This window comes from Micrasema longulum, unplaced genomic scaffold, assembly GCF_059751315.1.
Source record: "Micrasema longulum isolate JH-2025_06_02 unplaced genomic scaffold, ASM5975131v1 h1tg001409l, whole genome shotgun sequence".
NCBI lineage: Eukaryota > Metazoa > Arthropoda > Insecta > Trichoptera > Brachycentridae > Micrasema > Micrasema longulum.
In genome coordinates this window covers 107110-127295 of record NW_028278595.1, presented here as the reverse complement: position 1 = coordinate 127295, position 20186 = coordinate 107110, and the positions used below count along the sequence as shown (strand labels likewise).

At 33.5% G+C, this 20186-nt stretch overlaps 2 protein-coding genes across 2 annotated transcripts in view; both read left to right on the top strand.

The window, feature by feature from the left end:
• enc (R3H domain containing protein encore) overlaps window positions 1-20186 on the top strand; it is a 94960-nt gene that overhangs the window by 5575 nt on the left and 69199 nt on the right. The gene's annotated exons all lie outside the window — the stretch shown is intronic.
• LOC148275507 (uncharacterized) lies at window positions 12170-13675 on the top strand. Its single transcript, XM_088235615.1, has one exon. The coding sequence runs from the start codon at window positions 12270-12272 to the stop codon at window positions 13311-13313; it is 1044 nt and encodes a 347-aa protein (XP_088091741.1). The 5' UTR covers window positions 12170-12269; the 3' UTR covers window positions 13314-13675.

Below are 20186 nucleotides of genomic sequence, written 5' to 3'. Positions count from 1 at the left end.
GAGTAATTGTTTGCGGTCATTCCATAGGCTTGTTTCATGACTATCAGATGATGTCGATATGACAAGTAGGTAGAACATACCGAGGTAAGGTACAGATAGTGCAGAAGTTAAGTATACCGTCTCGATATATACAGATGAAGATAGCGATCATAATCGAGGCACTGGGGTGGTTATCGCGTGTGGATCGGCACAGCATACTGTGGTGGATATTTTGGGCGTGAAACGCGTTACGAATTGTGCCAAAAGTCTCTGTTACTTTAAAATCATAAAAAAGTATCTTCTTCTCTGGTCTCAATCCTGGGATTGGCTGGCAGCAATTACATTCATTCTTCTCCTCCATTCCTCCCTGTCTTGTGCGGCTCTTTTAAAGTCAACATATGATGAGCAGCGCACGTCCTCTAATAGGTCCTCCAGGTACTCTCGGCGTGGGCGTCCCCTAGAATTTGTCCCCTCGGCCATCCCCTCCATTATGACATGCAGGAGGCCTTCTTGACGTATTACATGGCCGATCCATCTCGCTCGCCTTTCGGACAAGGTCCTGAGCAGGTGCCTTCCACCTTCGATTCTTTGGAGAACCTCCTCATTTGTAATGTGGTCTCACCAGGACATTTCTAGTAGTCTTCTATAGGACCACATCTCAAAAGCCTCTAGTCTCCATTTATCTCTTTCGGATAGGCACCATGTCCCGCAGCCATACATCAAGATACTCCATACATAGGTCTTGATTAGGAGTATTCTTAGTTTTAGGTCTATATTATTTGATTCAATTATTTTTGACCTTTTATTAAATGCAAGTCTAGCTTGATGTATACGGCTGTCCACCTCGCTCTTAGACCGACCGTCCCACGTTATTTTGCTCCCGAGGTAGACAAACTCCGTGGTGTTCTTTAGTGGTATTCCCGCCATCACTACTCTCATCTGGTGTTGCATTCGGCCTACAGTCAGTAGCTTTGTTTTGTCTTTATTTATGTTCATACTGTAGTTATTTTGAAGAATGCTTTCCATAGTTGTTAAGGCCTCTTGCAGTTCTTCTTCACTTTCAGCAACCATAGCAATATCGTCAGCAAACCTTATCATATCCACCTTTTGGCCGTGTATCTTTACACCTTCTCTGTGACTCATCGTCTCTCTCAAGTCGTCAATCGCACCCTGTATATAAGCGTTAAAAAGAACAGGTGATAGTGAGCATCCCTGTCTTACCCCTTGTCTTATATTGGATTATTTTGTATCATCGTCACATCTGATTATAGCGGCCTCATTCTTGTATAGCGCCTGGATTATTCGTCTATCTCTATATTTGATATCAATTTTCTTTAAAATCTCGAAGAGTCTTTTCCATTCTACTTTGTCAAAGGCTTTCAGAGTATATGAATCATAAAATTAGAATAGTCCATAAACCTCATACGCGCATCAAATCAAAGCCGACTAAACTACTCACAAATGAGTAGTTTTACATTTTAGATATATAAAATCAGCTTTAAAACTAAAAAGAAAACTAAAATATCGACGTTCTTACAAGGAGATGGGACAAATTAATAAATGTAAATTGATCGAATAAAAAAATAATTCATTTGATGTTGTTCGTGAAAAAAGTATAAACGTCATATTTTGGGTGAAAATTGTGTTAAACACACTATAATAAGCTTGTTTTTTGGTTTTTATATCAATTTTCGGAAACAGAGTTTTATGTTTGCATAATAAAACTGATAAAATCGATTTGATCGGTACGTGATCAGTGATCAGTAATTTCCTATCACTATAGTCCTTAAAATGTAAGATGATTAGAATGACAGCTGCCAAACTCATATCAATAGTGATGGGAAATTACTGATCAATGATCAAATCGATTTTTCATGCAAACCTGAAACTCTGTTTCCGAAAATTGAAAAAAAAACACAAAAACAAGCCTATTTATTGTAGTGTGTTGAATACAATTATTCACCAAAAATAAGACATTCATACTTTTTTCGTGAACATTAATTCGATTCGATCAATTTACACTGATCAATTTGTCCCATCTCTAACGTTTTTGCAAAATGATAATCAGTCGTTGATAATTAGGATTATTTTAGTTTTTTTTTTATTCTAAAGCTGATTTTATATATTTATTTAGATTTATATGTCAAGAATTGTATTAAAAAAATTAATTAACACGCCAGATACGAATGATTTTTCGTGTGTCAATATAAATCACTCCTTTGACGTTACTACAAAGTTATGTCGTCAGTTTTTCTTATAACTGTCATTCTAATCATCTCACATTTTAAGGACTATAATGACATTAGTTTGACAGCCGTCATTTTAATCAAGCTTTATTTGAAGTACTATAGTCAGGCAGACCACAAGTCATCAGCCATGTTGACGCCTTCCAAACTCCCTTCTCGGCGACGTTTTCCCTCTCTGTTGCAGTAAATTTGGGTGAAAATATTCACTCAGTTTTCGGACGATTCTTCCATGCCCCAGTGCAGTGCTCCGTGACCCAGTTCGCCCCCCGCCCCCCGCCCCCCGCCCCCCTCCTCCCGTGACGTCACGGGCCATCCCAGCCGTAACCATGGCGACGGCGGTGCATCCGGATCCCGGCCACAGCCATCCGCCGCGGTGCCGGCAGTGCACTCTATAAATAAACAACCCATGGGGTGCCTGTATCGATCTATCCGCCCTGCATTGGGTCAGTGGCGACCCTTCGCCGAGTGCCTAGGCACCGTAAGGCCGTAACCAATTTTTAAAATGGTATATTATGCACTCGTACCGTCACCGCTTACCTGTGGAATAATTGGATGGGGCGGAGCTTTTGACAACCATGTCAAACCGTGTTCAAAAATTTATCTTAAAAATAATGCTTCACAAAAATCGCACTTTTCCCTCTTTCCAATTGTTCCGAGAAGCTAAACTTTTGGAAATAAGACATTGTTTTCAATTAACATATTACAACAGAGATGAAGAACATTTAAGATAAGGTAATATAGAAGTCTAGGCATCTACAGCGCTTATGACCTGTCATTGGCTGGTTGAGTGGCCACTTCACAAACTGAGTAACATTCACCATTCTGCCCATATTTGAACATCTATATTCCTTCAATTCTTTCATCTGTCGATGTTTGTGAAGTTATAGAGCTGAAAACGAAATGGAAAAAAATATTTATGAAGGAAAAAAACCTATCAAAATTTAAAATAATGGTCAAGACATATGTGATAAACAATTTATAAATTAAATATATTTGCAATGTTATTATTAGAACACACATAACAATATGTATGATATGTGTGCCCTACTTTAAGATTTAAATAAAAAAAACTTATGTGGGTGAGATTCAAACAAACAAACCATCACGCCGTTTCCCCGTATGGGTAGGCAGAGAGGATAGAATGCCATAACACTCTATCTTGGCATATAGACCTCGCTTCCTCTACATTCATACATCTTCTCATGCACGCACGCCGATTTTTTCTACTTTTGACATATCCATCTTCAAGTATTTGATGGACTTGATCGTGCCATGTCTTTCTGTCTTTCTCGTGTTCTGCATCCATCAACATTTGCATCGTAGATCTTTTAGCCGTTCTTTCGCTGTCCATTCGCTCTACATGTCCAAACCAACGCAGCACCCCTTTCTTGATTCTGTCGATAATGCATGTCTCAGCCTTACACACTTCACGGATCTCAACATTTGTGCACCTATCATACATCGTTTTACCACACATTGGCCTGAGGGATCACGTTTGTTTGCCAAAGTAGATTTTAGTGCACCGTTCACCCTGTTCCCGGCACTCACCCTCCTTTCAATATCTTTCTCGGCCTTTCCGTCCCTAGTAAACATACTTCCCAGGTACGCAAATTCTTCTACCTGATTCAGAATATCTCCGTTCACGCTGATCTCACATTTAGTTATATTTTCATCCCTTTCAAAAAGCATCACTTTAGATTTATCAACATTCATAAGCAAATCGCTTTTCTTGCGTGAGATTCATCTAATTGAATTGTATATGTATATGGATAATTTTTATAGCGCCGTTTTTTGTGAAAATCACCTCATGGGCGCTGTACAATAAATAAATATCCCACCACGTCTTGCAGCTACAGAGCGCATGGACGGTTGGGATTCTTGTTCCTCGTCTCCAATTATGATATTCCGGAGCTAGATTTTTTATTTTTTTATCTTTTTATATAGGAGTTGCTTTATTATTTACCTTGCTTATAATATACAAGGTTTATATTTCAAAAGTGGATTTTTCTGCAATTAAATTTCTTTAAATTAAAGGAGCTAGATTACAGCACGTCTTGCAGCTACAAAGCGCATATACAATAAGTAATCTAGCCCCTATTTACATTTTTTATTTGACAATAAAGTTTAGAGATTTCGTGATATTTAAAAAAAATATATAAAAAACAAATTTATAAAAATAGAAGTTAGATAACAACAAGTCTTGCAGCTACTGAGCGCATGGACGGTTGGAATTCTAGACCTCACTTACTAAATTTGGAGATTTGATAGTTGATAACATTTACCTATTGAAGCTAGATTACTAATCGTCTTGCAGCTACAAAGTGCATGAACGAGTGAAATTCTGGCAACTTAAAATTATCAATAAATTTACAAAAACAAACATTGAGCATTATAGTAAATTTGCCAAGTGTTCGTGCTAAAAAGTAAACAATCAAAAACTAAACAGATAAAGCACTTCAACGGGTAGCTTTTTTAGTCACTAGTCACTGTCGAATTATAATGTAAACATCTCCCAAGGGAGTTGAATCCAGTCCTTGTCTGCAAAAATTTGGACAAACTCAAAATATTGTTGAAAAATTAAAAAAACAAATTAAAATAGTTTATTTTGGGATCAATAACTAACTTTCCGTTTTTGGTGAAGATTGCTTAGTTTGCTTCTAATACCTACCCCCATTTCTCGAAAATGGTAATTGATTTGACAAATTTGTTTTACATTGTATTTAGGGGGGGTGGTTTGGTAATTAGTTAATGTACTTAACAAATGGCTAAATAATTTTAGTCTCGTGCTACACGTCTTAGAGTAAGCGATGTCCGCTTAATATGTAAAGTTCCAAACAAATTTCGAAAATTCTCGCTTTTTTGGAGGAGAAATTAAAAAATCGTGATATTGCCCGACAGGTTGGGTTTGGCGAATGCTCCGCGAGGGGGCTTTCATAAAAATATACAAAGAAGCGGCCTCAACTTCATACGCTATCTTCATTTATTTTATTTTATTTGACACTTTATATACTCGTACATATACAATATATATACATGTAAGGGCGGGCATATTGCCTTAAGGCAATTTCTTCCTACCTACCCAAACCGTTCAGTTTGAGAAAATTATAAATACATGGACATATTGAATCTTATAATTTTATACAAAAATAAAAAACGAAGATTAACAAAATAAAAATATACAAAAAAAAAAACACTATACTATGAAGAGAGGAGAGGGGATGGGAAGAAAATAAGAAAGATAAAGGAACAATTTTAATATTTAGATAGTGACATTTCAATCTTGATTTAAATGAAAATAAAGAAGGGTCTCTAACATTAGTGGGTAGATTATTCCACAATCGAGCGGCTACTATTGTGAAAGAGGAGGCAAGAAAATTAGAGCGATGACAGGGTATTAAAAGGGTTCTCTCGTTACTAGAACGATGAGATAGTCCGCGTTGTGAAAGAGGTTGGATGAGCTCTCTCAGATAAACAGGCAAAGTGGGATTATTAAAAATATTGTGAAGAAGTGATAGAGTGTGAATGTTTCTTCTATGCCTGATACTGAGCCAGTGTAGTTGCGTGCGATACTTGGTTATGTGGTCAAATTTGCGAAGATCAAAGATATAACGAATACAAATATTCTGCAATCGTTTTAACTTATCAAGTAATTCAGAGTAAGCATCTGGATAGCATACATCCGCATAGTCAAGGAGTGGAAGAAGTAAGCTGTGGACTAATGTTTGCTTCACATTAATTGGCGAGAAATTCCGTAATCTTTTAAGTGAGTGCAAACTGCTATAAAGTTTACGACTAACTTCGTTAACCTGATCGTGCCACCCTAAATGCTTATGAATGATAATACCTAAGTTTTTGACTAAAGTCATGAATGGAATTTCTGTACCATCTATTTTGAAAAGAGGAAGTGTGGAAAAATTCATTTTTGAATATATTTGGTTTTTGTTGGATTTATGAAAAGTCCATGTTTGTTGTCCATGAAGAGATATGCTCGAGTGCAAGTGACATTACTCTATGTGTTTCAACAATGTCGACGGGTTCGAAATGAATATACAATTGCAAATCATCGGCATCTAAATGGTACGAACAGGGGAGGTTTTCTGTTATTGGATTGATAAAAAGTGAAAATAAAAGTGGAGAGAGCACCCCCCCTTGTGGCACTCCGGCGGTAAGATCAATCCAATCTGAAAAGACATCTGCCATTTGAACGCATTGACGACGGCCACGTAAATACGTTGGAAACCAATTTATCGCGGATGAAGATGGATTCAAGGACTTAAGTCTAGCGAGAAGCAGGTCAACTCAAATCAACAGAGTTAAAAGCACTACTAAAATCAAGTAGGACCAAAAGCGTTAGATGTTTATCATTCATTGCTTGTCTAATATCGTCAGTTATTTTAACTAAGATGGTAGTACTTCATCTGTATATACAATCTGTATCTTCCTCGGTATGTTCTACCTCCTTGCCATATCGACATCATATGATCGGCTTAATATTTCCTTATACCTAAGATTTATAAAAAAAATAAACTTAAAAAATTATACAGCATATTCAGTAGAAAGTTTACATAATAAACTATTTTAAAGTAATATAACAATAAAATCATAAGAACTGTTTCATACAGCTGGGTAAAGTGAACAAAAAACTGTATTTATTATGAAATGCATGAATAAATAAATATAATTACTATTCACCATCTTTGAAAAAGTTCAAAGGGTTTGTTCTATAGGAACAATACCCTACACTTAATATATCAGATACGTGGGAATAACTATTGCCGAGTTCATGAAGTCTTTTTAATACGGCATTACAAGTATACACTGTCCGTGAATTGTTGCTACAAAACGGTGGCACCCGTCTAGTCATTATTCAAATCACCCTGAAGTTGATGAGAGATAATAGTTCCGGGCAATACCATATTGAATTTACAATTTTGAATACATTTAAAAGGTCTATAATTTTTCTTCTATCGTTAAGTTTTAACAAATTTAATGTTTTTAGTAAAAAATCGTAATTTAAAAATGTTTCGTCGTCACATTCGCTGACAACTGTCATTCAAATCAAGCTATATTTTAAGGACAATAGTACCTGTTTATTATTTTCTAAATAAAATTTATTTATTTATCCATTCAAAATTACACTATTTTAAATATATTAAGACTTTAGGCTATGCCCGTGTCAAGCCACAATAAATAACAATAAAAATACGTAGTATAATTAATTAGATCAAATTATAATGACATAAAATAACAATCTAGAAAAAAAGGTAAATGTAATAAATAATAAAATTCAAAAAAATATAATGCAAAAAAGATAATCAGAAATATTTTTTAAAATATTAATTATACAAATTAAGAATCACACATAATCAAATATTCAAAATAATGGTATCATTAAAATCAACAAAATTATAGTAAAATATTGTAGTATTAAAAAAAAACAAAACAAGAGTATCGTTGAAATCAACAGAAAAAGAATATATTTATAAAAACATAATTGAGATATGTTTTCTAGAAACTCACTCAATACTATAGTAAGAAATAGGAGCAATAAATCATATGCCAAATAATAGTACGTACTAAATTAAATTATACAAATATACATAATGAAAAAACATAAAATTATCAAGATATAAAGATATAATATAAAAAGCAAATAAAAGTAAAAGTATTATTAGAAAAGCAGATTAGTAAATTTTTGCTAATCTCGAACTTTAAAAAAAATTGACAACCTCGTCCCTATCGATGTGCATTGAAAAATAATAATGGACGCCCTGTCAAATGAAAATGGCTGATTAGCAGCCTGAATTTAGACACTCCATGTAATAGGTATGGAGAATCCGAATATTGTGCAACACCTCCCATCAACCCTTTCCTGCGAGGGTAGTTACAGTCTGCGTTTAGTTCTGGCTCGCCAGTTCTCCAGTTGCTCGCTGGCAGTCCTCGCAGGCGGTCGTCTGCGCGCGCTGAATTTTCCGGTAACAAAGAAAACTTTGACATTTGCAAAACCTTTGTATAAACAATAGCATTCGTGTTATTTGAAAGTGGATTTTTGATTCACCTCTCGACCGGTGAATGTGAAATTATTGTGCTGAAAGAATCTGTTCGATAAATTGAGTAAACAATTATTTAATTTTTATTGCAACCTGTGACCAAGTCGCGGATAGTTTACAGGTGATTATCAGTTCATCGTAGTCATGCAGAAAGCAGCCAGCCATATAAACGTGAAACTGGGATAATAGCGTCATCATCATCATCATCGTTTCCTTTCCATAAGGCACTGCATTGGTACACCAATCACAGCGTATCTTGATCATTTTTAAATGGTCACCATATTATAAATTTTTACGTTTCGTTAATTTTAAATAAGGTATTCCAATTGAACATATTAATCATACATACTTAAATAAATATTTAAATTTACACACATTAGAAACTAGAAGAAAATTTTATGTTTTGTTTTTTTATTTAAAATATTAAATTCAATATTTGACTGTTCCGAACTTTTAAAACTAATTAACTTGTGAGTGCCCGGCCGGATTACTCAATTTAATAAACTCTTCTATATAAATGTATCTACAACTAACTCCAGTGCACACTCGCCCATGAGGAGAATTCATGTGTTTGCAAACGAATACACAAATTATATAGATATATTTAATGCATCACTTTGGAATTTTAAAAGGCAGTGTATCAATTTATTATCTCCAAATTTAAATACTTAAATAATACTATATTGTTATATTAACTTATTAACTTTTATCTGTATTCTTGATTATTATGTTTCTACATTCTTTTAATTGTAAGATTGTTTTAATATAACCGATGGGAAAAAAATTAACTTCTGTTCTCTCTACTGGAATATATATATATATATATATGTATGTACTATATGTAAGATTAGTTTTTATATATTTTTATTTTCTTTTTCTTATTACTTCATTTTTTTATTTTTTTAAATTCTTTTTTATTTATAAATCATATAACACAAAGTATTTTACAAGTATAATACGTTGAATTACATTCCCAGGAGTTACAACAACTCAATTCGGGACATAAATAATATTAGCATTTATAAAATAACACATATTGAAAACAACAAAGAAACAAAGCAAGTTTAGCACCTTTATAACTAAATATACAACAACAATATATACGCCTAAAACCTTTTCTTACACAAGCAGAATAAATACATATAAAAAAAACGCTTTTAAGAATAAAAAAAAAGTAGTGAATATACTAAGGGAGATAAGGTCATTAACATCACATGCCATGCAGATGATGCTGCCATAGTGATGATGAGAACACATCCATCTCAGTTAGTAAACATCTGGATGCCTAAGAAATGTCGTATAGTATAAAGAACACATGATTATCGGAAACATAATTCGGATATACAAAACGTGTGTCAGACCAAATCATGGTGTATACAACAGAGGCGAGGATAGATAGAGAGAAAATAAAAAATACGAAAAACCAAGTAGAAAAACTAAATAGAAAAACCAAATAACTGCTCAGAACGTCAGAGATGAGAGTACTAAAGGCAATTAAAATTTTTTGCTACTTCTGTGTATTAAATATCTGTCTGTTTTTTAAATATAAATATATGAAGAAGTAAAGTCGAGGGTAAAGTCGATGGTAAATGAAATGAAATTATTAACGTTTATACAAAGAATATTTTACAATACAATGATATTTGTTCATAAAATTATAAACTCTAATAAAAAAACAGAATTTTGGAAAAAAATTGATCGGAACCAGCATGAACACGATCACAATACTAGAGAAAAGAGCAAAATTAGACTTCCATTTAGGAAAAAGGCAAAGTCACAAAATTCAATTTTATTTAAAGCAATTAAAAAGTATTACGAAACGGAAAAAAATATTTATGAAGAAAAAAACATATCAAAATTCAAAATAATGGTCAAGACATATGTGATAAACAATTTATAAATTAAATATATTTGCAATGTTATTATTAGAACACACATAACAATATGTATGATATGTGTGCCCTACTTTAAGATTTAAATAAATAAAAACATGTAAAAGCCTTACAAGGCGTTTAAATAAATAAAATTAAAATAAATAAACATTTTGTTAAATGAAGGTAAGATGATCAGTCCTACGCTTCAGGTATCAGTCCACGGACTATGAAATATTCTAGTGTGAAAGCACCCCTTTAAATAAATATTTCACATCAACCATGTCGGGAATCGAACCCGAGACCTCTTGCGTGGAAGGCTAATGCGGTGACCATTACACCACGAGGCCTATACAAAATAATGAATAGTAAAATCACCTTTGTGAAAATAATGAATAATCAAATCTACAAGACAATTAGAATGTTTTTAACTTTGGCAAATGATAAAAAATAACAATATTTTGAGTTTGTCCAAATTTTTGTAGACAAGGACTGGATTCAACTCCCTGGGGAGCTGTTTATATTAATATATTACAACAGAGATGAAGAACATTTAAGAGAAGGTAATATGGAAGTCTAGGCATCTACAGGGCTTATGACCTGTCAATGGCTGGTTTAAGTGGCCACTTTACACACTGTGTAACATTCACCATTCTGCCTATATTTGAACATCCATATTCCTTCAATTCTTTCATCTGTTGATGTTTGCGAAGTTAAAGAGCTGAAACCTTTATTTATGCGGGTGATATTTATCTAATTGAATTATTTCACCTACATACTAGGCAACGCCTGAAAATATTATTTTTTCAATTTTTATACTTCTTCATGGACCAACAATTACCTGGTCCAGACTTCTATATTACCTTCTCTTAAATGTTCTTCATCTCTGTTGTAATATGTTAATATAAACAGCTCCCCAGGGAGTTAAATCCAGTCCTTGTCTACAAAAATTTGGACAAACTCAAAATATTGTTGATAAATTACCTGGTCCATGAAGAAGTATAGAAATTGAAAAAATAACATTTTCAGGCGTTGCCTAGTATGTAGGTGAAATAATTCAATTAGATGAATCTTACCCGCATACATAAAGGTTTCAGCTCTTTAACTTCACAAACATCAACAGAGGAAAGAGTTGAAGGAATATGGATGTTCAAATATAGGCAGAATGGTGAATGGTTACACAGTGTGTAAAGTGGCCACTTAAACCAGCCATTGACAGGTCATAAGCCCTGTAGATGCCTAGACTTCCATATTACCTTCTCTTACATGTTCTTCATCTCTGTTGTAATATATTAAGATAAAAAATAATGCGTACATTCGTATTTAAAAAATAAACGAAAAAATAATTCAATTGTGTATTAACCAGTTTTAATAATTTTTAACCTAAGATGTGCATTTTGCAGAAAACAGCCAGCCCTATAGTCCTTAAAATATAGCTTGATTAGAATGACAGCTGTCAAACTAAAGTCATTAGTGATGAGAAATTACTGATCACTGATCAAATCGATTTTATCAGTTTTTTCGTGCAATCATGAGACTCTGTTTCCGAAAATTGATATAAAAACGCAAAAACAAGCCTATCATAGTGTGTTTAACACAATTATTCCAAAATTATTATAAAAATATATTTTAATTTCCGAAAGCAGCCCAACTTAGCCCTATTCTTCTTGGTAACTCCGCTGTCTGGTTATCTTTACCAAGTTCGTCTTTGTGTCCCAGATATATGTATTCATCAACCACCTAGATTTTATTATTGTCAACGTTATACAACTTAAATTGAAAAGAAAAAGAAAAGATTTGTTGGAATAAGTTTGCTTCTATTATGTCGGCCCCGTGGCGTAGTGGTCAGCGCGTGACCTCAAGCACGAAAACCGTACGCACTAATTATGAAATGAATTTAAAAAATACGTACATTTTTGAATTAGGTACTATGATTAAAAAACGGATTACTACTTTTAACGAGTTTTTAAAATTCGAATAAAAAATTAACATAATGCGTTTTTCTGACATTTGCTGACTCGCCTGTTAAAATTCAAGAACTAAATTATGCGTTGTATTTTGTACAAATTATTTCACGATTCTTTAGAATTTTAGGCATTTAAAATAAATATTGTTATTTAGAAATGAGCGTTATTTTTAAATTCCTTCGCAAGCACCAATTCGTCCACGCCATCGAAGAAGCCAAAAGAAAAAAATCAATTTATTTGAATATTTCGTCCTTTGAGTCTGAAGTGATACCTGACATCCTTTACGAGTGTCGGAATCTCGAAAGGCTGTATTTAGAGAAGAACAAAATAAAGCATTTGGATCCTAAAATAGCGGATTTGGTTTATTTGACCAGCCTGGCCTTAGACTATAATGAATTGGAAAACTTGCCGCCCGAACTTGGAAACTTGTACAGCCTCGAAAGTTTAAACATAAGCCACAACCCGCTCAAGAATATACCTATTGATGTTTGCAGTCTGCTGAATTTGATGGACTTTTGGTGTAACAGCTTAGAAATTGATTCGCTACCTGAAGCAATTGGGAATCTGTACCAGCTGGATTCTTTCGGAGCTCGAAATAACAAAATTTCAAAAATCCCCGAATCGTTTTGCAATCTGTTTAGCCTCAGGTGGCTTACGCTGGAAAACAACTGCATTTCACATCTACCAGAATCGTTTGGTAACTTGGATAGCCTGGTGCATCTTAATCTGTCGAAAAACCTATTCGTCGAATTTCCGTACCAAATTTTGAAGTGCTACCAACTGCATTTTGTCCTTCTTAACGAGAACGAAATCTCCAGTTTTAGTTTAACTGAAGAAAGACGGGAAGACTTGAAAGAAATGACCGAACTTGTATACGTCGATCTGTGCAATAATCCGCTGACCAGAAACTCGCCGTTCAGAGATCATTTGGTCAACTTTCCTAAAGCCACAGGCCACTTAGACTCTGATGAGGAATCTCTGCGTGACGAGATTGAAGACTCGGCGTCTACCGAAGAATCCGACGAATTTGCTGAAACTGACGAGTCAGTTTCTGCAGAAAGTTCTGGCTACGACTGGGAGAATAGTTGTCCCAGCAGTCTGCTGGATTCCCAAGACGATACCGATATTGATGTAGAGGAAAACGAATTCATAGCAAAATATATCAAAGATATTTCTAGATTTGTCATAGGAGGCAACTAAACAACGGCGTTCTACGTCCGAAACGACATGCCATAAAAATTAAATAAATAAATATTTATTTTAGAATTACAGCTGTTTTTTAGTGGGCGGATAGAGCTTGTAGATAAACTTACCAGCAGAAAAAAAATACTATCATTATATTCCAGAAAATTCAGCCGTTCGGGTCTCGTGTGATCGGCCCTCCCGGCCTGGTCTAATCGACCCAACGGGCCTTAGTTGATCGGACATTCGGGCCTCTATTAGGATTTCGGACTCGCAGAATTATCCCCTTTGGGCCTCACAATTTACTGTTCGGAGCAATCGAAAAGTAATAAAGAATAATCTGTCACTCAAAATAATGCTACCAAATCGCACAAAATAAACATATCGAGCCATAATCGGCAGAACAACGTAAGCGAAAAATAGTGAATTGTGCAAAAATTCAGTAAATGGGGTTTATAATGGTTGGTTACTACCAATACTGAAATGACAGCCTAATTGTTTGAATACCTTCCGCTTTTAAGATGGTGGCGGCAACCCTGTTTTGCCTATAACTCTGACAGTGGTGCGAGCCTACATTATTTTCGGTTACGTCGTTTTGCTTAGCTTAAAAGTAATATATTAACATTTTTTTTTTTTAAGAGTGGAATGATGCGGAGTAATACATAGAAAACATAGAAAACTATAATTGGCCTATAATTTTGATTTATTTGTAAATATTGTATTTTTTTTTGTCATAATGGCTGTTGTTTTCTTTTAATAAATAAAATAAATAATAGTAATAATAATCATAGTGTATTAACAGAAATAACAATTACTTTATCTACTACATACACACTTAGGTAATAGATTTCTCCTGATCCTGTCTAGTCTGCCTAACTCGGTACAACCTGTTTTAAGGCAGACATTTTTATGCAAAAAATAATCAATAACATTACTACTACTACTACTACTACTATCACGCCATTTCCCCGTAGGGGTAGGCAGAGAGAATGTACAGCCACACACGTCTATCCTGGCATACAATCCTAGCCTCTTTCACATTCATACATCTTGTCATACATGCCCTTCGGTTCTGTCTGCTTTTGACATGACACTTAAGATTTTGGTTTATCTGATCATGCCACGTCTTCCTTGGTCGTCCTCGTCTCACGTTGCCGTTCATTTGGTGGCCTCCGTGGTGTAGTGGTCAAGACGCTTGACTCACACACGGAAGGTTCCGGGTTCGATTCCCGGTGAGAACACATACACACTTCTAATGATTCACTTCACTTCTGAATGATAAATCAAACTTCTTTAACTAACTTATACAAAAAAATATTCATTTAAAATTGTGAATTGAACAGGAATATTGCGTCTCATAAAATGAAATAATACGGACCAAAATGGACACCAAGTCGTTGGAACAATAGGCATAATCCCCCAGTCTACACACGTGCGTTTCCAGAAATTCTCCAGCAGCCTAGTGGACCACATGGTGACGATATCTACCTACTGTCTACAAAAGATTCTCTTCGGACATCTATCTCCCTTTGTTAAACATGGAGTTGATACAGTGCTTTATTTATTTAGTTTTTTATTGCTTAGTTCTTGGCATGAACACTTGACAAACTTACTACTATGCTCAATTTTTTATAAATTTATTGATATCATTCTAACTTTGCTAGAATTCCACTCGTCCATGCGCTTTGTAGCTGCACAATGATTGGTTATCTAGCTTTCATATACCAACTTAAAAATACCTAAATTTTATAAATGGGGTCTAGAATTCCAATCGTCTACGCGCTTAGTAGCTGCAAGACGTGTTGTAATCTTACTCCTTTTTACTATTCATATTATTTTTTATTTTTTTTAGTATCATTAATACACTAAATTTATTTGTCAATTTTTAAAATGTGTAAATGGAAGCTAAATTTCTAACTGTCTATGCGCTCTGTAGCTGCAAGACGTCCTGTAATCTAGCTCCTATCTGTTATAACTTTTTATTGATCTTAATTGTAAACGAGGAACTAGAATCCCAACCGTCCATGCGCTCTGTAGCTGCAAGACGTACTGGGATATTTATTAATTGTACAGCGCCCTTGAGGTGATTTTCACAAAAATGGCGCTATATAAATTATCCAACTATATATATATAACACAAATAAATTCAAAGTTATTTTTCTCAAGCCTGGGTGTTCTATAATGTAATTCACCACTGTAATTGGGCCTCCTGGCCTGTTGTGGTGCATAAAAAAAATATGGTTAAAAAAAATAATTTTCGCCATATATACTTTTTTTATCATTATTTCGTCGTCCATTCGTTCTACGTGACCAAACCATCTGAGAGACCCTTTCTTAATCTTATCAATTATACTTGACTCAGATTTACACTCTCGCCTGATTTCATCATTCGTAACCCTGTCATACATAATTTACTATACAGTTACACAATATTAATTTATTATTAAGGAATGTATTTTGAGTGAATTTTCCGATTTTTGTCGACCTAAACCCAAGGGCCAATTTTTTACAAATTTATTAAATTGAATCCGGGTCATGGTTATGCAATCTTTGGGTAACATATTGAATATTTTGGGGCCCAGAAACCTGACATTTCTTTGCCCGAATTCAGAGTTTGTGATAGACCCCGTGACCCATCCTCTAGTTTGACTTCAGGGCTGGTATTCTAAACAAAATTATAGCGCGGTATAGCGCGTTTTTACGTACTAAATACGCATTATAGCGCGCTGTAAACGCGTTTGGAATACCAGCCCTGGTAGATTAGTAAATAAAAATAAATATCCTTAAATTTGGCAGTTGAATTTTATAGAGCTATGATATTTTTGACACTTGTGCGGGGGGCAATAAGGAACACTTTTCCTTAAAAAAACGCAATTCGCCAAAAATGTCACTTACGTTGTTCTGCCGATTATGGCTCGATATACACTTATTTGGATGGGGTGGAGTTTTGGACGCACATAGTCACCCTGTAGAAATCGCACAGAAGAGTATAGTTAAGATAATGTACAAAAAGCATAGACTATTTCCTAGTAACGAATTGTACATAGAGAGCGGACTCCTTAATTTAAAAAAGTTATATTTATTACAATGCTTAAAACATGTACACAAAAATAGGGAATTGTTTGGCAATAATTTAAATAGGACTAGTAGCAGATCAGAAAGTGTACTGTCGGTTCCAGGATGCAGAACTAAGTTCGCACAGAGACACTCTTTCCATGTTGGTCCAAGATCTTTTAATCTCCTACCCAAGGAAATACAAAATATAGAATCCCTTCCAAAGTTTAAAGCGGCTTTGAGGACTTGGATCAGCATGGAAAATACAGATATACACCTATTGTGAAAGAGTCGTACAACAGCATATTCTAAACTTTGATGTGTTAATTACATTGTTTATGTCATTTTCCTGTTATTTCTGTATGATTTTTAATGGCATTGTCATATTTGTGTTTGTATACCAAAAAGTTCACCAAAAACAATAAAAAAGGAATGGCCCACGCTCAGACGTTTAAGTCTTTGTGGGCATTTTTTCCAAATTTAAGGCTATGTTTATTTTTAGAATATGTATTTTTTCTCTTTTTCTCTTCTAATGTTTAATAAATATAATGTATAAAAGATGTAATTTAATACATGCATAATATGTAACAGTATGGAAAAATAAACAAAAAAAAAAAAAAAAATTTAAAAGTTCCGCAAGCCATATATTTTATTTTTTTTACATTTTAGTACATTTCTTATTACGTATAAAATAGAGGCGAATGGTCCAAATAAGCTATTATGCACAGCTTACCATTATAATTGGCTTTCGAAAATAATATTTAATAGTAACTATGTTTATGGTTAAATAAATTAAATATATTTTTTTATTTTTATGTTTAATGCACTCTGTGGAACATTATTATTTAATATATTAAAATAAAATCACTTTGTTTTTATGTACCACTTATATTTTTATAATTTAACAACCAACTAGTTTCGGCAACACTATGCCTTCTTCGGAATTAATTTCAAACTAACATCATATATACAATTTTCACAGTGAGGGTAGAGTGGGCGTGGCTACGGGAGTAGAGAGGAGAAGGGTTTTTCGTGTGGATTTAAGGAGAGGGAACATATTTAAAATAGAACTATTACTAAGATTTATTTGATTATTAATAATATTTAAATTTTTATTTACAGCCTTTCTAATCTCCAATATTTCAAAATAATCAAGTGCATATCCTTTTTTGTTTGTATGTGAAATTTCGATGCCATCTTCAAAGTTGAATGAGTGACTATTTGTTAGGATATGTTCAGCAAACTCAGCAAAATTATTGTTTTTAAGACATCTCATATGTTCTTTAACTCTAGTTTTAAAAGTACGTGATGTTTTTCCTATATAAAATGCCTTGCAGTCATGGCACGTCAACTTGTAAATGCCTGATCGATCTAATTTATCAGTTCTTTGTTTGGTGTTTTTTCTCTACCTCACTGTGAAAATTTTATATATGCATATACAGGGTGTTCTTCAAACCCTGTCACATCCGAAACCACGATGATCAGTGTAAGCAAGAAGGCATATTAGCACATTTAAATATTTTTTTAGAACGGCTAAAATCTTTAAAAAAATATATTTTTTTAAAAAACCAAATGGTGGGGGGAGTCTGATACACCGTCAACCGTGCGACCGCGCGCCCCTTGCTTCTCCCCTGCAGAAGTAAGCAACCAATTGTTTGATTTAAATATTTTATATTTTTTAATTTTCTACGTTTTAAATATTTTTTTAATTTTGCCCATACTGATCATCGTGGTTTCGGATGTGACGGCGTTTAAGGGGGTTTTCTGGTTTGACGGTCGGATTTTTAAGCATTTTTGGGATTTTTTCGTGAGAACCAATGAAGAGATAGAACTATGGAGTTTTTCATAAGTGTTTTAAGAGTATACATATAATTTTTTAGCTAAAAATATTCATTAAAACCAAAGTTATAGCGCTCTGAATACACCTCCCTTGAAAAAATGGACGCACAAATCCTCCACAAAATCAGCCGATTGGCTTATTTAAAACTAAAAAAAAATGGCGGTGTTTTCATTTGTAAGCATATCTACGGAATGGACTATTATGAAAAGAAAAAATTTAATATTGGATTTTTGACAGACTTCGGAACAAAAATTTTCGAATTTCATGTATTTTTTGTCAACTTTTTGTTAAAATAAAATAGAGATATTTTTAATTTTGGGGTGATAATAAATAATTCCGTGCGTCTAAATATGTTGATTCGACCCTATAAGTTTGAAGTGAATCGGCCAAGCCGTTCTCAAGATATGATATGTTTGAAAAACATAGTATTGAGAAAAACACGTTTGAAGTTTCAAGTACAGTTACAACTTATACCAGCGATCCGAATACATGCCTCTTCTAACTGCTGTTTTTTTTTATAATGGCTTCGAATTTTAAAAATTCACTTTACCAACATATTCTAGATACATAAGGGAAACAATTTATGCAAAAAAAAAAAAAACAATTTTTTGAACCCATCAAACTAGAGAACCCACTTAAAGAACACCCTGTATATGTTTATTTGTAATTAACCCTGAAGAAGGCATACTGATCATCGTGGTTTCGGTTGTGACAGGGTTTAAAGAACACCCTGTATGTTATATTTTTTCAATTTGCATTTGCTTTTTTTTTTATTATGTACTTATTTTTCTTATTTGTTTGCTTATTTACTTATTATCTATTTATTATTTTTATTTGTTATGCATTATTGTTTCTATTTTTAAATTATTTTGTACACTTGCCAAACACAAGAGCCTGACTCTTTTTTGGCAAGTTACAACCTGAATTGTTCTATTTGGTATTTCTATTAATTTATTTATTTATTAACAAAATTTCTAAATAAAAATCATACATATTATTAAATTGTGTTACAACAAAAGGATGTGTTTATGTATATTTGTAAGTGTAGATGTGTGTTTATATGTATTAGTGTGGGAGTAAGTGTTCAGGAGTGTGCATCATTAAATAGTAAGTGGGATCGTATCGCAGCCAGAAATAATAAATCTTAATTTATTTTTAAATAAATTTAAGGGTATGTAAAATTTATCAATAGATGAAAAAAAAAACATTATAGTTAGAGCAAGAACGATAGAGGAAAGAGTGTTGCGCATAGTTTATTTATTTATTTATTTATTCACACTCTTTATCAAAATACAATTCCATGTTCACTTTGCCCAGCTAACAAGGGTACATACCCCGTTCCAAGCTAGGCAATTACATTTTAATATATTATTTATTTATTTATTTTATTTGGGATTTTTACAGCTATTACAGGAACAAAATAAGTAGAAAAATCTTAACAATGCTAAAGCCAATTAAAAAAATCCCCTGTAAATATAATGACACATAATATATAAGAAAATAAGTTTAGTAATTGTATTTGTGTGGCGTTTGTATTCATGTGTATGTGAGTGTGTGTATGCGTGAATGAATGAGGGAGAGGATACATGTGCGTGTGGGAATGAATGAGGGAGAGGGTGCGTGTGTGTGGGTGTGGGTGCTTAAATTAAAAAAAATAATTGTTTAAAACTTGTAATTGTATTAAAAATGGTACAATAAAGAGCTTAGTAAAACGTTAGAAACCTTTTTGTTAAAATTCAAATCAAGAAATGATATAAATTGTTTTTTTTTTTAAAGTTTGTAAAATTTCAAAACCGTATTCTGAAAACAAAAAGCATTTTATTTTGAAATTTAATTGATACACATCGAATGGATAATGTGCGACGAGTCCTATACAATACGTAGGTAACCACAAAATGCAGTAAATACGAACTAATGACAACAATAAAATGAGGTTTGACAATACGCGAACGTTGATTCAAAACGAACACACAAATGCATATTATATGCATCTACAT

Excerpts from the sequence above, each read along its gene's own strand:
- LOC148275507 (XM_088235615.1), top strand. The coding sequence starts at position 12,270 with ATGAGCGTTATTTTTAAATTCCTTCGCAAGCACCAATTCGTCCACGCC.